This window comes from Corapipo altera, unplaced genomic scaffold (genome assembly GCF_003945725.1).
Source record: "Corapipo altera isolate COAL_440 unplaced genomic scaffold, ASM394572v1 23, whole genome shotgun sequence".
NCBI lineage: Eukaryota > Metazoa > Chordata > Aves > Passeriformes > Pipridae > Corapipo > Corapipo altera.
Genome location: NW_020884878.1, coordinates 11,929,585 through 11,949,960, shown reverse-complemented (window position 1 = coordinate 11,949,960; position 20,376 = coordinate 11,929,585). Strand labels below are relative to the sequence as shown.

General features: G+C 35.0%; 1 protein-coding gene across 5 annotated transcripts in view; it reads right to left on the bottom strand.

Moving 5' to 3' along the window:
• Positions 1–20,376, bottom strand: part of RPS6KA5 (ribosomal protein S6 kinase A5) — an 85,591-nt gene that overhangs the window by 44,399 nt on the left and 20,816 nt on the right. For 2 of the 5 annotated variants that reach the window (XM_027638429.1, XM_027638428.1), the window contains 4 exons: positions 18,818–18,889; positions 7,769–7,987; positions 4,660–4,775; positions 3,752–3,859 (listed from right to left, as the gene is read on the bottom strand). In XM_027638429.1, the coding sequence (XP_027494230.1) occupies positions 3,752–3,859; positions 4,660–4,775; positions 7,769–7,987; positions 18,818–18,889 (515 nt within the window). Of the gene's footprint in view, positions 1–2,792; positions 2,864–3,751; positions 3,860–4,659; positions 4,776–7,768; positions 7,988–18,817; positions 18,890–20,376 lie in introns of those variants that run through there. The other 3 variants (XM_027638433.1, XM_027638435.1, XM_027638434.1) reach the window with 2 other exon arrangements.

Below are 20,376 nucleotides of genomic sequence, written 5' to 3'. Positions count from 1 at the left end.
AGTATTTACTACAAAATTTTTTTAAACTTCATTAAGCAAACACAAAAACTTCAAAACCAACTTAAGCTAATGCAGAAGACATGTACCAATGCAGAAGAATTGAGCACTTCACTATACTCTGGAAGAAAAAGTGTACTTTATTGGATTTAATTAACAGAAAAAATGTTAGTTATTATGCATGGTCAAATAGATTACTTCTACAGTAATTCAATGAGTGTGTTCATATTATTCCTTCTAAGACAAAGATCTCCACATGCACTGAAGTATGATTTTAGTGTAGTTACAGAACTAAAAGAAAACTGAGGGGAAAGAAATATTTTTTAAAAATGAGGTAGCATTTTAGCAATAAACATCAAAATTAAGACAAGACCTGATGACTAGGTTAAACTGACACTGACCAAATGAAAATAATTCCAGCATACAAGCAGAGCTATTAGTGAGACGAAAAGATAAAAATATGCCTAAGCCACAAATCCAGAAGGTAAAGATAACACACAAGAAATAAGATGGAAAAACCCCCCAAACTAACAACTTAGGAGTTTGGGGGGGTTTTAAAGATAAATGTATTACAAAACCCTTGAAAAAAATAGCAACACTGAAGTGATTTCACTTATGCGATGAACACAATGGTGCTGTAGAATTTTCAAGTCCTACCAATTCTCCATGACCCCAATAGTAACTTATACTGATGTCATGTGAAAATGTATTTTACATCCCAGTTAGACAAGCACTCAACTGAGATGCATGAAAGCATAAGGATAAAATTGCCTTTTTCACTCTGAATTTCTTTACAATTCAGTTGAGAGTTAAAAATCACAGGCTAGCTTCAAATTCATCACACAGTTAAGAATACAAATGCCATAAAAAGTAATACTAAAAAGATACTATTCTTTTCAATCTCAATTCCTTACATAATTACATTCTATGGTTAGCCTAGTAAAACTGTAGGTTTTCATGAGACAGTAAATAAAGTTTGAACATCAAAAGTAATTTCATAGTTAAATACCTTGTGATACCGACCTACCCTGTGTGAAAATTCATTTTTACTCAACTACTTTATTCTAGTCAGGTTATTTCTTCTTTTTGAATGTAAATAAAAGCACATAGCTTCATTTTAAAGATAAATAAAGCTAAAATCCATAAGACAAGTTTCAGTTTTTAGTGAAACAGTAGCAAAAAATGCTTTAAAGCTCTTAAAACTGCACTCCTTTCAGCTTGAATATTTAATGTTTGCATATTATAAGCACTTTCATATAACTGCAAAACAGAGAGGACACTTGACAATGCACTCTTCACACTCATGTTTCAGTAGCTGCATGGCAGAAATCAATAGGTTTCTGTTTTCCTACAAGTCACATGCATTTGCTTCCTTTCACTCAAACAGTGCTTAGGAAAAGCAGCTTCCCACCTCTTTGCTTTTGAATAGTCAATCTGCTCTAATTATTGTAGTCAAGAAACGGTGCACTCTTTATTATAAAACAACTTCTGTTAAATTCAGTACTTGCCCAAGTACCTGGAAATTTTAAACAGTCATCAGATTAAAGCAGAGATAAAGAAAACATCGAACCATAATGTTTTTTAGCAAGCACCCCTAACTACAAAACCATCCAAAATTCATAAATACATGATAAAGATTCCTCTCTAATAAGAATTTTAAATGTAGTACATGCTATGATCATTTTTATACATTTTTAATAAGCTAAATATATCTTGTTTCAGAGAACAAGAGTCCAAAGAGGGGGGTTACTAGAATAAATTCCACTTGCTTAAGCACGTACTTTTAACGGCACAGTTCTTGCAAGGTGGACCAGGAAAGACATGTGAAGAAGGGGAGACAAAGGAAAGTACACTGCTCTGATTAAATTGCAAATGCTACACTCTTATCTGACTTACACAGTTGTGTAATGTTATTTCAAAGTGCTACCCAATAAGCATGAAAACAGAAAGCTATGCAGTTATACAGCCAAATTCTACCTGCTGTAAATACATTGGTTCAAAAGTGTCAATGAATTGTAAGTGTTCTAGCAGTAGCTGAATTATCTACAGAGAACACATGAAATGTCAATTTCTGTGTGAAAATGGGTCATTTTAATCATGTTTAGGTTCAATAGCTAAATTACAATAGCACACATGAAAACTTCAGTCAAGTGAAGACAATTTCTTAGGTTTTGAAAGCAAACAACACAATTGCAGTTACTTTTTTTCCTTAAAAGAAACACTAGAAATGTTGAGCTTTTTTTTGACAGGGAAGACAAATATAAAATGTGACGGAGAATAAGAGAAAAAATATAATTAAATGAAGAGATTTCAGAGGTATATATTGAAAACAGAATGGATTAGAGTCAGAGGAACCAACATTAAATGACCAAGCAAGATTTCTTCATTTAATGACTGGAGAAAGAGGAATCCAATTCAGAGTGTGGAAAAAGCAGACAGGCATCTCTGATGCTTATCCAAGTCCTCCCCCTTCCTCACACTGCTTGTAAATGATGTGCCAAAGGTGAACTCAGATGAGATGTATTTCTTAAAATCAACTCTTTTGAGACTTAAAGGTTCTGATTCATTATGACATTCTTAACATAGTGAAGATTTCAGCTTCATTCAACTCTGGTCCCAAGGCTAGGGAACTGCTCCTTTTCTCTCCCATCAGTGCAGTAACACCATTCTGTGTCCTTTACTTTGCCCCTTGTGTCCCACAGTTTCTCTCACAACTCTAAGCAGGTCCCACTGTCCCTAGCCACACCTTTTACTATCATTCTTTCCTGACAAAAACTGCATCTCTCTGTACTTACTCTCTTGCACTGGTGTGGCAATCTGTTGCTAATCCCTTCTCATACCAGTTGAACTTCCTCTTGGTTTCAGGCTATAATTTAAAAGGAATATACTGACATTATCTGTACTATTTCCCTGCTTCAGAAAATAAGATTTTGTATCTCTTTAAAATGGTCCCTCCCAAATCCTACCAGACTCTATTTGAAATGCAAATATCCTAGAGGGAACTACCAGCTATCTATTTTTAGAAAACCCTTCTGCTGCTTCTAACAAAGACTTTTAGATCTGCAGTTCCAGATTTCAATATCACTGGTAGCTAACGCAAAAACCAAAAAACACCCATTTTAAAATTCTCTCAGAAGAAAAATCCTGCACAATTTTGACTCTCTGAAATCTAAAAAGCATATTTGCAGATGAAACTGTACCTTACAAATAATTAACGAACGTCAATAGTCAGAGATCACTACGTTAGGTACTATGTACGTATTTAATAAGAGATAAGCTTTTATCCTAAAAGCTTGCAATTAAGCTTATTAGAAGTGACACAAAGACATGAGAAAGAGACAAGATAATAATACATTAATTATTATTAGCATAAAGAAGAGTCATAGCATACCATTTGCCTAGTCATTGCAAAGTATTAGCAGAGCCAAGCAATTTTTTAGAAAGCATCTGAAAATGAAAATGTAAGTGGCTTTTCAGACTTATGTGGATCTTTCCTTTTACATGTCAAGACCAGTTGAAGAAAGTATGAAGACTTTTCAGGGAAAATTAGAACAAAGAAGTCTGACAGGCCTAAGACCAATGAACTGAAAGCTCAAAACCTAGTAGAACAGACTACTAGATCTTGTTCTATGATGTGCCTAGAATGGAGGTTTTCCACCCTTCTCAAATGTGTTTATGATTTCAACAAGATAAAAATCTGACTTTGTGATCTTGCTCAATTCTGTCCACACTTACTGGAGAGTCATATACTCACCTCATCAGTAAGAAACTCCTTACTCAGACCGAAGTCTGTCAGCACCACATGGCCATCAGAATCGAGGAGAATATTCTCAAGTTTTATATCCCGATATATAATCCCCAACTGCAAACAGAATATAAGAAGAAGTATTTCCAAATAGTGTAACCACATCAAGGAGACATCACTGAATGCATTTAAATATGAAGTGACCAAAATTTCCATTATTAAGATAATTTCTGATACTTGAAAGTTGCACTTCAAAAAGGACAATTTTTAAATGCCTTTGAAGAAGTAACTTTAAAATTACTTAAAAATTATCAGAAATCACACTTGCGTTAATGTTTTAAATTTTAAGGGGCATACTACATCTCCCTTGAAACTAAAAGTGACCGAATACTTGCTGTTGAGAGCACAACTCTGTTCAGCATACACTAAAAATGAAAATGGATGCTATGTTTTAGACATAGACCATACATACATGCTTTGTAATAGTCTACAAATCTACCTACTACCTCTGAAAATTGTAATAATTTTCATGTCTACAATTGTGCTAGAACTCCACCACTCAATTGTGTTGCAACAAGGACAACTGAACAACACTACAACCCAGAACTTGTTCATGTTCACTACAAATTAGTTTTACTGACACATATCATTTCACAGGATTACTAAAAATTAACAATCATTTGTCAATAAGACTACTCTTCACAATGCAGACAAAAATTTGTAGCCTTAATCTGGTGCACAAGAAGAGATACTTCACGGGGAATTATTTCTAGTTATACAACTAATGTCCCAATAGCAAAGTTGCTCTGAACTTAAAACAATCAAAAACAATAGTTGTCCTTACTAACTTTATATGATGCAAAAAGAATACAGAGCTGTAGGTCCTCAAAAGCAGCACTAGGACAAAGTTACTTTACCTTGTGGAGATGTTCAAGTGCCAAAACGATTTCCCCAATGTAAATTTGCACCTCACTTTCTGAGAATCTCTCTCTGTGTGAAAGATGAGTAAACAATTCTCCTCCATTTATATAGTCTAAAAAGTAGAAAAAACAACCTTAGAATTTCACTTTCTGACAATTTAATTTTCTTATTGGAATAGTCTGAGGTACTTTGTAAGCTATTTAGTAACACGTTCTGCTATCAGATGCTTTTACTTTATTGTAATTCATTAATATTTCATCATGTTGTACAGTACTCAATTTCCTTCTTAGAGGACTCAGGGAAGAACAAGACCCACTTTTAAATAAGCAGCAAAACAAAATAAGCCTCAAGTATTCATAAATTATAAAGATGGCATTTTTTGCAAAATCAGTCTTTCAGTTATTTAGGAATATGAAAAGAAAGGAGTACAAATGATATCTACACAGTATTAGTAGACTTATGAAATACTCTTGTGAGCAACAAGGCAGACTGACATAAAGGCAATTCAGAAAACAGGTATTAGGTGAAATAATCAACTATGGACAGTTACAAAATTTTCCCTTCACAAGAGAAATTAAGATGGCAAAAATTACTGGAGGAGATTATTTCCACATACACTCCCTCACGGAAACTACACTTTCATTCTTTGCAAGCTATGACACAAGGTTTTCCCACAGTAAGGGAAAGGGGGAAAAAAGTAACTATTACAACAGAGCTCCACTGCAACACAAACATATTTTAGATGAAGAGCTGTTTATGCTAGCAGTGTACATTACAGCCATTAATTTGCAACCTCACAGCCTCCATTATTGTATTTGAGGTCTACATGTACAGAGCAGGGAACACACTCCACATCATCTTACACAATATTTTCTTCAAAATTCTTTCTCTAGATTTATTGGTATAAGACCTACATGCATTGGGATTTATCTTATCCATCTTATAAGACCTAAATCCTTTGGACCCTAAAAGGATCCAATCCTATTGCAAGTTAATAGTTTGAAGGAGAAAGCATGTATACATAAATCACAAACATTCTGATCTCTCTCCACTTTTTAGTTCTCCAGTTGTCTGTTTGAGAAGGAATATTAGTTGAATCAAACAATGTAAGGAAAAGTATTTATTTATATCAGTAAGCATATGAAAAAGATTTAATGAAATACAAATAACCTACATTTTACAATTGCTTCCTTCTTCTAAAAAACTTCAGCTCATAGAAAAAGATAACAGAAACAAATTCTTTAAATATTTCTAGCTGGAACCACTAACTCAGTAGAAGGCAAGCACTGAATTCCCCGGCACTGTCCTAAGGACTGTGACAGATCCAAACCAACGCTGCCACAGGAATGGCACAACAAGCTTAATTCTATGCAGGTTGTAACATTAACCACAGCCCAATGAAACAATCAGCCTTCATGTTCTTGATGCTAGATCAAATGCATGGCTGACATAGTGGAAAAAAACTTACCAGTTAGTTCAATATAAACGCCATTTGACAATTCAGATTATTTAGCTTTTTTTTAAGTATTAGTAGGTTAACCTTGCATGACAAGCTTTGTATGGGATTGGCGGCATTCACATGGACACAACACTCAGTTCTTTCAATATAGCTTAAAGCCAATGTAAAAACTGGAATCAACTCCAAACCCTGCATTCTGGAAATTTGGCAGAAGTGCAGCTGCACGTCTGTACTTGATTCAGTCTATTCATACAGCTATGTAATCTGACAGCAGAAGAACTGTACTAAATACTGCACTGAGGTTCCAATTCTAAAAACTCTTGAAGCTAAAATGGCATGTTCTCACACACCAAGTTCAGCCAGGTACAAAAAAAAGACAGACACTGGTTTCCCCCAAAATTCAGAAGCCTCTGAAACACATACATTTCAAAACTAAACTGAAGTGATTTACAAAGACTTACATAATGAGACATGAAACAATGTAACAAAATTTATTTCCCTCAGGAGGGTACGAAGCCCAGTTGAATTACAAAGTAGCTTTACGTCATGTTAGGTAGAAAAAATTTACACTGTTAGAAAAAGTGATTAAAAGAAAGTTTTAAAGTCTAATTATTCCCATTTTCTCCTAAAAAAGAAGGAATAAAGGGCCTTTCTGGCCCCAATGGATATTCTGAAAATGCATATAGAACTTAGGGAAAAAACAAAACAGAAGGCTGTAATTAAACATTAGCTATAAATTTCTTGCTTCAAACATCATCTTAACATTGTATTACGGTGGACACCTGCCCAGTTTGCACTATCTGCTATGTAATGTTCTTCAGAACTACTGGGTTTGCTCCTCTCTGACTCTTACAAGAATATAATATCAAGCTTTTAATTTTCCCTCATATAAGAGCCTTTTATGGCCTTCTAATTATCCTTGTCACCTAAATTTCTCCATTACTATGTATTTATTTTTAGGTAAATACATCCATCTCAGGTTTGAGGTTGGGGTGGTTTTTGGTTTTTTTGTTTCCTCCTTTTTTTAATATTTCAAATAGGATCTGTATTCTATACAAAAGTATCTTGACTTAAAGAATGGTACTAAAATATTTATAATAAATATTCACATTCTGTGTCATTTAATCTCTCAAATTTTCCTAAGTTATTAACATTAAATTATAAATACTAAATTTGCTGCTGATTTGAAAGGTAGAAATATTTTTAATTTTGGAGTGGTACCAAACCTTATGAACAAGCTCTATTTGCAGCACAGAAACGTGTGATTTTAGATTATCTCTTAATACCCAAAGATTGACACATGCAAGGTAGCTCAATACTCAAAAGATCAAATTATTTCATAAAAAAAGTTTTGGTATCAAATGCTTCCAGGTCACTGATGAATATACATACACATTTTTTGCTGCATATTAGTCACAGATACCACTAACCCTGCCAGTAAGAGTAGCACACTGAAGTTCAAACAGGAAAACCACAAATACAGACACTCTTGAAAATGAACAGTATTTTCCTTCCTATGCTCTCTCATGCGACCTCCAAACACACTGTACTTAAGGCCACATGAAAAAAGACTACAAAACATTGAGATAAAAGGGCTTTTTTTTTTTTTTCATTAACATAAGACTTAAATCCATAAGACTACTCACCTAAAATGAGATGAAGTTTTGTATCTGTCTGGAAGGCATAATGTAACGTGACTAAAAATGGTGATTGCCTAATGTGCTCCAAGACTTGTCGTTCTGTCCTTGTGTGCTCAGTTGTTTTGGCTTTTTGAACTATTGTTGCTTTCTTCAGTACTTTCATGGCATACAGTTTTCCAGCATCATGGCCGCTTACTTTCCTCACTAGGAACACTTTTCCATAGGCTTAAAAAGTGGGGAGAAAAACAAAAAACAAACCAAAGACACAAAAAACACAAGTTACCTATTGTACTACAGATCTGGCTGATAGTATTATTATTTTCAATTACTCATTGTTATGGCAAGCAGTAATCATTCAGGATAAAATCTTCTAAAACACTTTTTCTGTTTCAGATTGAACTTTTCTGAGCAAATGAGCTTTGCAACTGAACACTGCAAGACTAGGAAAACAATCAGTTTCAGTATTTAGAAACAATTTTAAGAGTTGATGATTTCTTCCTTTGCAATAACCTAAAATTCCTATATCTACATTTAAGCAAGAGTGTGGAGTAAAAGAGATGCTATTTTTTTGTCCTCAAAATAGCCTGCCCATATCTGCACAACTTACATACTTTCATTATTGGTTTTATAGCACTGAAGTTCCAAAAATCCATAGAAAAACTTATTAATTCTTCCCATCAGTATTTAGTACATAGGAACTTTCTGAGGTTCCCATACTGGACTTAAATGAGAATAAGCTAGAGGAATTTCTCAAAAACAAAGTTTTCTGAATACACATAGTAAAGGTAGTCTTTCCAGAGTTTTAAATACGGTCCAGACTGAAATAATAAGTGGCAAACACGGACATCCTTTACTTTTTTCTTTTTTTTAATTAAAAAGGACTCCCGGGAACTCCATATGAGTCAATACAATACCTCTACTGGAAAAACCTGTAGAAATAGGTTAGAATTAGTGTGCAGTCACAGAACCATGATCTCACTGCAATTACAAAGATATGGTGTGACAGCTTGCACGACTGGAATACTGTCACAGATGGTTATACACTTTTTAGGAAAGAGGCCAGCAAGGCAAGGTGGTGGAGTTGCTCTTTACATGAGACAGTAACTGGAACGTATCAAGCTCTGTCTAGGGGTGGATGAAGGAGGAGCCAAGAGCTTATGGGTAAGAATTAAGGGATAAGCTAACATGGGTGACACTCTTATGGGTGTCTACTGCAGGCTACCTGATCAGGAAGAGGAAGTAGATGAGGCCTTCTACAGACAGCTGGAAGTAGATGACATGATCACAGACCCATGGTTCTCAGAACCACCCTGGCAGCTGCTGGAAAGAAAGCACAGCTTGGAACACAGGAGCCCAGAAAGTTCTTGCAGAGCACTCATGATAACTTTCACATGGGGTGGGGAAGCCCACAAGGAGAGATGTGCTGCTGAACCTTGTACTAACAAACACAGAAGGACAGGATGGGGATGTGAAGACTGGGGGCAGCCTTGGCTGCAGTGACCAAGATGAGATGGTGGAGTTCAGAATCCTGCATGAAGGAAGTAGAGCAATAAGTAGGATTACAGCCCTGGACTTCAGGAAAATTAACTCTGGCCACTTCAAGGGTCTCCTTAGAGTACTCTCATAGGTTAGGTCTCTAGGCCGTAGGGCAGGTCCAAGAGAGCTGGTTAATATTCGAGTATTACTTCCTCCAAGCTTATGATCAGGGCATCCCTATGACTAAGAAATGAAGCAATAGGGGCTGAAGATCTGCATGGATGGGCAAGGCACTTCTGGCAAAACCTGAACAGAAGAAGGAAGTTTACAGCATAAGGAAAAAGGGAAAGGACACTTAGGAGGAATATAGGACTATTGTCAGAGTATGGTAGAGATGTGTCAAGGGAAGCTAAGGTCCACTTGGAATTAAATCTGTCAAGGGATATCAAGGACAACCAGAAGGGTTTCTTCAAGGACATCAGTAGCAAAAGGAAGACTTGGGAAAATGTGGGCCCACTGCTGAATGAAGGAACAGGATAAGAGCAACATGCACAAACTGAAAAATATGAAATTCCACATGAATATGACGCAAATCTTCTTTACTTTGAGGGTGACAACACACTGGAAGAGGCTGCCCAGAGAGGCTGTGGAGCCTCTATCTCTGGAGATATTCAAAACCCACTTGCATACAATCCTGTGCAACATGTCCTAGGTTAATCTGCTTTAGCAGGGATTGGACTAGGTGGCCTCCAGTGCCTCCTTCCAATCCCAACCATTCTGTGTTTCTGTAGTAGATACACAAACAGGATGTTTGTATCCTTCACTATGTGAAAGAATGAGTGTTACTTTTGTAGATGTAAATAATTATAATTGCTCAAAGGGATCAGGAGGAAGGAACAATGATGTGGTTGACCTATTTAGATCAAGGTACTTAAGTTCTCTTGCAAAAAGGTCTTAAAAACACTAAATGGTCATGGGTGCAAAGGGGGGGTCCTCTTATAAATTAACAGCTATGTTAGAAGACAAAAAGCTGAAAGATTAAAAATAAATATTCAGCTTTTTCAGAGAAAGCAGGTCACCACAAGAATTCATCCTGCCTGATTCAGTCATAGATGAACAGCGATGAAGATGATTTTCTTGGTTTAGTAAATTATCCACTGCAACAGAAATTGAAGCTTACTGCTGAAAACTCTACCACAGTATCAAAATAGTAGCTGAAAAAATAAAATGGTAGATAAAATTTCAAACAGGTAGATGTGAATTCACATATCATAATAACATACAGTGTTGATTGGAGTTACCACAGACAACCCTATGAGAAAACACCAGTAGTAATCAAAAAAAACAAACAGAATGTTAGAACTTCAAGGAAAGTACTGAAGAAATGACAAAAGTGTACCATCCCCCAAACCTTCAACACAAACCCAGAAATCCCTTATGCTGTGGTACAAAATCTTTGTGTGCTTATATCTTGAATGATGCACACTATTTCCGTCTCTTCTGTCCCCCGTTCCCCTCCTCCCATTAGAAAAAAATAAGTATAAAACTTAGAAAAATAAAGGGTAAGAGAATTCCTCTAATTATAAACAGAAGTAAACATATTTCCACTCTTTATTTAGCCTAAAAAAGTAGAGCACTTAAGAAGATTATAGAGAGTTTAGAGAAAAATAAAATTATATGAAGGTAAGTAAAGACCAAATTTTCATTATCTCTAGGAATAAAATAATTAAGGCAACAAATTAAATCATTAGGTATCAACATTAAGTACATAAAATAAATATGTAGTTAAGCTGTCAAACTACTGCTACATAATACCAGGAATGTCAAAAATGTAGATGAATTCAAAAAGACTATATAAATCCCTGAGGGAAAGGAAAGCATGGCAAGTGTTGCTACACACTGAAGAGAATCTCTGGCTCAGGCAGACCCCAAACTGCAGGCTGCTACAAGTTCACTAAGGAAATCATCATTGCAAGCCTCTCTTAAGCCACTATGAGACGGAAAAACTGAACCAGCTGGTAGCTTTGTCCAACCCTTATAATTACCTTCACATTACTTTCTCAAAAGGAATGCTTAAGTATCTCTAACCTGAAAATACACTAGACCAGAGTATACTGTCCTGATGTGAGACACTTAAATTTAGTTGGTCTTTAAAAATGCTATAGCATATACTACACTTCCAGTAAGCAAATGCATATAAGTCTGGATTATTTTCTGGATTTTTTTCCAGACAAGTAGTGTCTTTTAAACTATCCAATGACATGTGGGCTTTTTCTACAACCAAATTCTACTTCATTCAGCATACAGAAGTGATACTGCTCATATACTGAACAATTCTTTTTAAGAAGTTCTTTACCTGACTCATCACGCCCTAAGGAATCATGCTTGGCTTCTTTACAGAACTCATTATCTGCAATAAGAGCTTTCATAAAATAAGTTTTCACAACATATCTCTCAAGAATGGCAAACAGACTCAGAATAGGTGAGTGTAAACATCTTTCTATTTTGGGAGACAAAGGGGAGATACACAGGACAATTTCAAGATTCTCAGTATTGTATTGCATTCTCCAACTTTGTAGGCATGAGATCTCTAAGCTGGATTCAATGGTCACCAACTAGTCATCAAGAAATGGATAAACAGATGTAAAAAGATTGCTTTAGTAAAATAGGCACGGGCCACATATCCTGTCATGACGTACAGGCACAGGTGATCTGAATCAAGGTTACACAGACCATAATATTGTAACCATAGTAATACTGTTATGCATATGCACAATGTTATTTTCCAATATTGGATATTAACTTATTTTTAGCACCTGAAAAACAGATCCCTACCACAGAGATGACTGCTTTAAACAAACTGCTTCCAAAAGTAATATTGACATCTTTATAAGGAGTTACTTCTCAAAAAATGTAGATAACTCTTCTGCATTTGCTAATGCAACAAAAATAGTGCAGACAATGGCCTTATCTTGCATTTCCCAACTGCTTAAGAAGCAGCCCTAGTTTTCACCAGTTTTCAGCTAAAGCTTGAAACTGAACTTCCTTGTTGCCTCTCTGAAAAGCCCAATCTAGAGCATTAAACACAAGTTTTCTTAGATTCCTAGGAAACAGCAGTTTTATCAGAAATGTTGGAGAACATTACATTAAGTTAAACTAAAATTTTTAAAAAGCCTCATGATTTTAACACTTGGCTACCAGTATCTTTAATCACACTTTATAAAGCCATGCAAAATCACATCTTAAGAGACAGAATGCAGCATGTACTACAGTTTTACACACAGCATAGGAGAAAATTACCTCGTTAGTGTAATAGCTGAAAGGAAATCTCTAGAAACAATACTATTGTTATCATAAAAGAATTTGCAACATAGAGCTTTACCATGGTACAAATTGTTTCTTCAGAAATCTGAAAAGAACTGACAGAGTGATGAGGATTCTCAGCATTTTTGATGACAATAAATCTTAAGTAGCACTATTTTAATCAAATGACTCATGATATATTCAACACCAGAATCTCTGATATCACCACAAGAAATCTACTTAAAAGACAACACTGCAAAAGCAATTCATTTGAGTGACAGCAAGGAGAGAGCACATAAGCTAATTGCAATACCCTTACCTGGTAATTGTATTTCTGAAAAGCTTTTTTAATTTCTCAAAGAGCGACATTTTGATGTTCATTCTCATAAAATCTCATGCACATCTCATCTACTGCCAAGGCAGAAATATTGAGCCAGCAATATATCTCCCATAATGAATTGCACGGTCACCAAATATTCATGCCCCAAATTCATTAAAAATATATTAAATGGTAGAAAAGACTATATAATACATAGACAAACACAAACTATGTTACACTGACCTTGCAGTTTATTTAGAGAAATAAAATCAAAATTTAAAGAAAAGAGTAATTATTAGTTGCAGATTTATATGGATATCAGCCTTTAAGATGATTAAGAGATTTCATAACAGCAATTTATACCAAATTTCCACTCAATTTGTGAGACAGAAAAATATAGTTGGGTGCTAAAACTTTCTTTTCATTACTGCCTTTTTAATGAATACAAATTCATAGTAATATATCATAAATATATATATTCATAAGTATAGATAAAAGTTTACTTAGATATAAGTATTTATATAAGTGTACATATACATAGTAATATATCATATCATCATTATAAGCATATCACCATCCTAAGTAACAATTCAGCAAGTCATTAGAATATTCTAAAATACACACTTGCTGAAGGACAATGAATTAAAAATATAAAATATTCTCTGGCTCTTTGTTCCTTCTTTATAAATGAAAGCACATTAAGCCACTGCAGCACGCCAGCTAATTCTTGCAGAGAAAAAGGCATGCAATTCTTATTGTTTATAGCACATAGGATGGTTTCTGTGGACTTCTAAATCCATCAAAACTTACATTTGTATATGGATAGTTTTTTAAATCAATCTTTTCAAGTGTTAGCATACACTACACCTCATTCTTAAATTACTTTTTTACTGTCAGTGTAAAAGTAACCATGAGACAATAAAGGAAAAGGCTCAGAGGTACAAAATAGATTTCATTGTATTCCTGCATGATATATACCTAATGACCTCTTTTCTCTCTACTCATCTTGCTAAGGAATTTGGAGGAAGAACTCTCACTGTGCAGGTATCTGTCTATATGAATTAAAATTTGGGAGGTGGCAAAGTTAGAAAGGCATATAGCTCTAGCTTGTAAAAATGGGGGAAAAAGCCAAGCAAAAACCATTATCAAATAATGGCATTCTGAACAAGTATTTCCAAATTTTACTGTCTATGACCAAACTGTCAAAAATGAAGCCAGTGATGATTAATAAGAAAGGCAAAAAGTGACAGGAGAGTGTAAGTTGCATCTTAAAATATACTTTATATCAGCATTTTGCTTTTGTTCCTGTTTTGCTTTTTTGCCTTTTTTAAAAAGTGTTATTACAGTAAATAGGTCTAGCAGGCAATACATGCCTAACTTTTTTTTCTTTTTTAAAGTAAGTAAGTTTTTAGAAAGCAGTTCACATATGCAAGACAATCTACCACTGGATAAGCATGACATTAATTTTTAAGTATTACAAAAATTAAGGTAAGTAATTTTCTTCAAAAATTGTTTTAAAGGTACTGCATACTGCTGAAGTTTGATGAAGCCAGAACAATTAACCAAGAGCTGCCTGGATCATATTTTTACTTTCTTCTTCCCTTCTTAAATGTAGGATTGTGATTGCTATTCTCTCCATTATTTCCAGAGGAATCTTTGCTACTATCTCCAATTTAATGTCCAGATTCTTTCAGAGCTCTGTGATGGGTGAATAAGACAAATTTGTCCAGGTCCTTTGATTGAACACAGTTTCCTCTTTTCAGTCTGTTCTTCATACAGAAAAATAATTTCCTATTTCCAAGGCCTGTCTCCAATTAGCCATCCCACCTACCGTTCAGGATACATTCTAGCTGTCCTCAGAAACATCTGAAGTAAAATATTTAATTGGAGTTTGGAATTATTTTTAAACACTCACTAATTTTGGCTTACACTCCTAAGCACAGTATCCACACTTCTTTATTTCTCCTCCTTTTATGAGAGAATATATTTTCTTCAACATGATTTGAAAGAACTAACTTTCATTTCACAGTCTTAACTTTATCAGAATACTTTCTGACCTCTTAGACGAAACTTCATTCTGTGTTCTTGTATAACAAGATTTTTGAGATGGCTATTTAAATCTGACATTCATCCTACTAATTTTGTTCCCTTCATAGCAATAAATCCTTCAGATTCTAAGCAACTTCCACATGTAAGGATAATATTCTTCCCATGTAAGCACTTAAATCAAAAAAATCATGAATAAAACATTCTCTTTTATATGTGGTAGTTAGATTCTTGTTTCTCATTATTTTTTGTCTCCATGAGTGGACTGTAGTTCAAGAGGTAGACCGGATTATTAGTGAACATGCTCATGGAATCACTTGTATTGTCTCTTAAGCACAGCTGAAAGAGTGAATGAAAGTGCCATTTATTAAAGTTGAGTAGAAAAAAAGGAATAATCTATCCACAGAAAAATACGTGGCCCAGAATGTACTCTGACAGTGTTTTGTTATTTTAAAAACATATTTACAAAGAATGAAGCAAATATGCCAAGTGGGTGTGCATAAATCAACACAGCCACCTTCTCCTGTTGTTCCCTTCCTGCTTTGGGAAGCAATTAAATTGATGAAAAGCAACCTTCTTCTAGAGAATAGACACTGGTTTTCTACATCCCACGGAGACAAGCTTTAACTAGATCGAGGGACAAGATGGAAACATGAATTCAGTGGACAGGAAATCTGAAAATTCCATATTTGCAAAGCTATACAGTAACAGAAGGAGAAGAGGACTTAAATGAAAACAAAAACAGACTGCAACTGCAAAAAGTATATACTGAGTAGAACACAGGCAAGTCAGAGAAGTCAAGCAAGTAATAACGAGCTCCCAGAGCAACAAGTACATTATTAACAGCTTTATTAAGAGTGGCATACTGTCATGTATTTTATTTTACTGATGTAAAGTGTTACTTATTTCTTCAAGTTTATTTATTAATATCCCTTTAATGCAATTAAAAGGATATAACTCAGACTTTTGCTTTCTTGTCTTTTCTGCAAGACTTGGGTCAAAAGACAGAAGTGTATACTGTGATACTATTTTAATACCAAAAATCAAAATATAACAACATGCCTCCAATTGAGAGAGTGTATAAGAAGAAATCAGACAAAAAGAAATGTAAGAAATCAATTCAAATTAAAGAAAAAGTAAGTACGAAATTATGCTAAGACATGGTATGAAAAAAATGTTATAACAAAAAATTGCTTCCACAGGAGAAACATCAGCACACATGGAAACTATTTCTAATAATCTTAAATAGTTTTATTTTAAAAACATAAAGCTCAAAAATGAAGTTTTTAAATAAACTTTCACTGCTGTTACCTGAAGAGAACCACAACCAAGTCTATAAGAAACTACCACAATTACATATACTTAAACAAAGTATCACTGAATTTAACATGATTTGCATATCTTCTTTGGTTATTCCAGTTGCTTCATAGCAGACTATACTTAAAAACATTGCAATTAGTTTCAGTAGCATGTACAGTCATCACTTAACGTAACTGTGAGGTTTCAATATGTTCTGCCTTGCGTTACTGTAGGTTGATTATCAGTTTGAAAACACTGTATGCTGCAAAACTCCACAGTGAAGCATTTTAAAACATCATGACAGTTTTATTTAGTATTAGCTATAGTACAGTACTATCAGTAACACCCAAAACCTCAGACCAGGATAAAGTTTTCACTGCCACAGTAAAGATAACTCTCGTCTCTTTGCTTATAGCAATCCCCAGAATGTTTCTCAAGTTAGAAAATTGAACATCCTCAGCAAGAACATCGTAGGAAGGCTGCAGAATCTCTGCTACTGGAGGTTTTCAAGAATGAATCCCTATCAGGGATGAGGCAGGTGTAAGTGGTTGTGACTTGGGCCAACCAATTAAGGGACCTCTTAGAGTCCATTCTAGTCCTGCTTTCAGCTATGCCATGTTCCTGCAAACACTGACGACTGGTAGATGGTCACTCTCCCAAAAGCAAAAAGAACTAGGTCCATTCTGATCAGGTCACTGCATTTAATGCTGTCCAGTAATTAGCATGCAGCAACCTCTGACACACATAGCGCACAAGTCTCAGTTGTGATAGGCTTGAGACTGAACAAAGCTTCTTGACTTGCATCGTAAAAAAGTGGGGGGAAAAAAACCAATCAAAAAACAAAACAACCAAAAAACCATCAAATACCATAAAAACTACTCTTCCTACAAATGCCATTCCAGAATACCCAAGGAGTCCTAAAGTTTGCAGGAGTCTTTTAGTAGACTTTAAACTATTTCAAGAACTAAGACAGAAGATGTTTCTGGAGCAACAAGACAACTAGAGTAGGATGAAGTCAGACAGGCATGCTTTGTCGGCTTTTTCTATTTTTACTTCACACATACACACACTGTCAATTCCATTATGTAGCCATTGAAGTAGACTTTTCTGAAATGGATCACCCAAAAATTATACTGTTAACCTGAGAGAATAGGATAGCTTTGCACTGTGAGCCTATGGATTACCTGCTATGGTTAAGAGCATCTGAGGCTAAGAGAAATTTGACCAATCTGTTCATGAAGAGAGGGTGTGGAAAGTAGCAGTGAACGACAGACAACAGTTCAACAGCAGCAAAAGGGTATTTCAGAGGTTTTGCCTAAAGACAGTAGGTCAGGCTACTAGTCTGACGTTGAAGACTGACACTTAGAAACCGCCAAAACTTACTTTGTATCCCAAATGCAATAGTTGTATTATTAGGGTGATCTCAGACCAATGGTAGAGGTAAAAAAAAGGACAATATTGTGGTATGGGACAATTTTCATGTACACACACACGTATAAATACAAATTCAGCCAATGTTTCCATCAGCAGGAGAGAAAGACATCTTCACATAAATGGATAATGATTTATAACTTCATTTTTGTCAACTCCACTCAGAAAAACATAGTTGCTTCTACCTATGAATGTTCAACATTTATCTACAAATATTAAAGCTTCTTGCCTCTACCCCTAACTACTGAAACTTAACAGCAAGAGTTGCATTTTTAAGCATATTAAATCTAAATTTAAAAAAAACCTTACTTTAGAAACAGAAAAACATACTCTTGGGTGATTTAACAACTTAATAAATTTATGACAGAATCTATATGACAGCTAAAACCGAAAATCAAACCCCTCTTTTCAGTGATGTAGCAATTTGTGCAATTATAGCCTCACTGCTACTCATTAATGGCTGATAACACCCAAAAATTTAATATAACTAACATAAAACTTTTACAGACCTTGATGATAGTCCACCTACATGATCATCCCAATCTGCTCAACAATGCCTCTGATGTAAATACTGACTAAAGAAAAAAACCCGTAAACAACCTAAAAAGAATAAAAGCCATTACTTCTGATCTGTGCACAGGCCTTTGTGTGTGTCCCTTTAGCAAAGGAGAGAGGGTTTTTTCCTGGTTACAGTCAGTAATCCTACAACATCCTACAATGTGCTGAAACCTACAATACACCAATGAACATTTTTATCTTAAAAAATACTGGGATTTGACTAGGGCAGAGAGCCTTGTGGAGCCAACATCAACTCTCAAACAGATTAGTTAAAGAGTGGAGCATCCGATTCAACAGTTTGCTAACATTACTGTTTTTTCCCAAACATTGTTTGAAAACTTATTAAAATTATCAAGATCATGCCCTAACTTAGATCAGGTTTTTCACAAACTATATTAAATTCTCACAAATATTCTTCCGTTTTTTTAAAACAGCGCATTTTTAAAAGTGCTGTAAGTGCTGCAACATGTGATCTCCAACTTTGTGCAATATTTGTGAGAAAAAAAAATACAAAACTGGTATCTTCCTAAGGAATGTTCCAATTACCAAAACCTCAACTAGAAAACAAAATCATACTTAAGAGTAATGCTTCCAACATTTAACTTAAAAATAGTGCATCTTACCCCCTGTTCCAAGAACTTTCAGGAGCTCAAAGTTTTCAATGCCAACTTTCTCTGCATGGCCTGTCAAATTTGCTGAGGAAAAAAAAATAAAATCATTTCAGATATGTAGTACATTGAAACATCATTCTGTCATCTTACTGCATGTTCAGTAAAACCAAGTTAGCAGATGAATTAAATAAGCAGCATGAAGAGGACATTCCAGTTGCACATTATATTCGACTTGAAAAGCAAAGGAAAGTAGTTTTCTTGCTGCCATTGGTGTACCTGAAGGTACAAAACCACAGAATAACAAGTGAAGCCCATCTAGTTTGTATACACCATTTTCCATCGTATCACTGGGCACCTCTGAAAAGAGTCTAGTTCCACCTTGTCTGTAATCTCCAGTCACACAGTTATATACAGCAATCAGGTCATCCCTTAGCCCTAGCACCCTGAATACTCTCATTTTCTTGGATTACATGGTGCTTGGGATGACACAAACAGAGCTCCAACAGTTGCTTGTGATGTTAACACAGGATTACTAAAGACTCTCCACTACTATCAAGCAGAAACGACCTTGAATCTGCATAACTCACGAGTATGGAAAAAATCTAAGCTGCTACAAAGTTGTTTCATTTGTTGCACAGTTTGGAAACGTTCTGTTTATACAAGTCTATACCACTTTGAGTACTTTTTTTTCTAACCTACACTTTTCTAAGCAGGGAGGTGAAGAGCTCTGTTTAAATAAAGGAGTTATGGAGGGTTGGTTTGTAGTTGTTTATTGTTTTTTTTTCTTTTCTAAGCTGCTACAAGAAAGCCTTAATCGGTTGCCGTTTTTTTCGTCTTTCATTCCTATCATAATATTAGCCATCCATTTGCAATTTTGTGACTACAGACCATTCAGCAAAACAGTTCATTCAAATGATCCAGGTTAAAAGCAGTAAGAAAAAAACCAATTAAGTTTTATTATTTCTAACCAAGTTAGTTCCCTGATCCAGTTTAATGAGCAGCTACATAAGCAGTTTAACTTGCACAATTAAGGGTGCAGCATCAAGCAGCAGAAGCTGCAGAAGCTGGCATGGTACACAAGAATGCCTCAGAAACTTCAAGACAAACTGTATGTTTAAAGGGTAGTAAAGAGAAAAACTCAGTTTGGATAGGAGATGCTGATATTAACTTACTCATTTCGCAGAAATTCTCATTTGGTTTGACACTTCTAAGAAACTTTATCAAGACACATGCTCCCTAAACTAGTACCAAAATGTGTAGTTAATGTCCATTCACAGAACTGCAGTAACTCAACAACTCAAAACAAACCAAAAACACAAAGCTTTTGAAAGACATCCCTCTGCAAAGGATGAACAAGTATAAAAGACCCAAACACTAAATAAATTACAAGGCGAATTTGTGACTTATTCCAACAATCCTACAAGTCTGAACACACAAATAAAATTCACCTAGTTGGGTCAGGGCAACATTTGTGCTCTCAATGCAAGACACTGATGAAATCTCATCTAAAATGAGATTATTTTCAACTCTTATCATTCATCTTTCTGAGGGATTAATCAAAGTTGGAATAA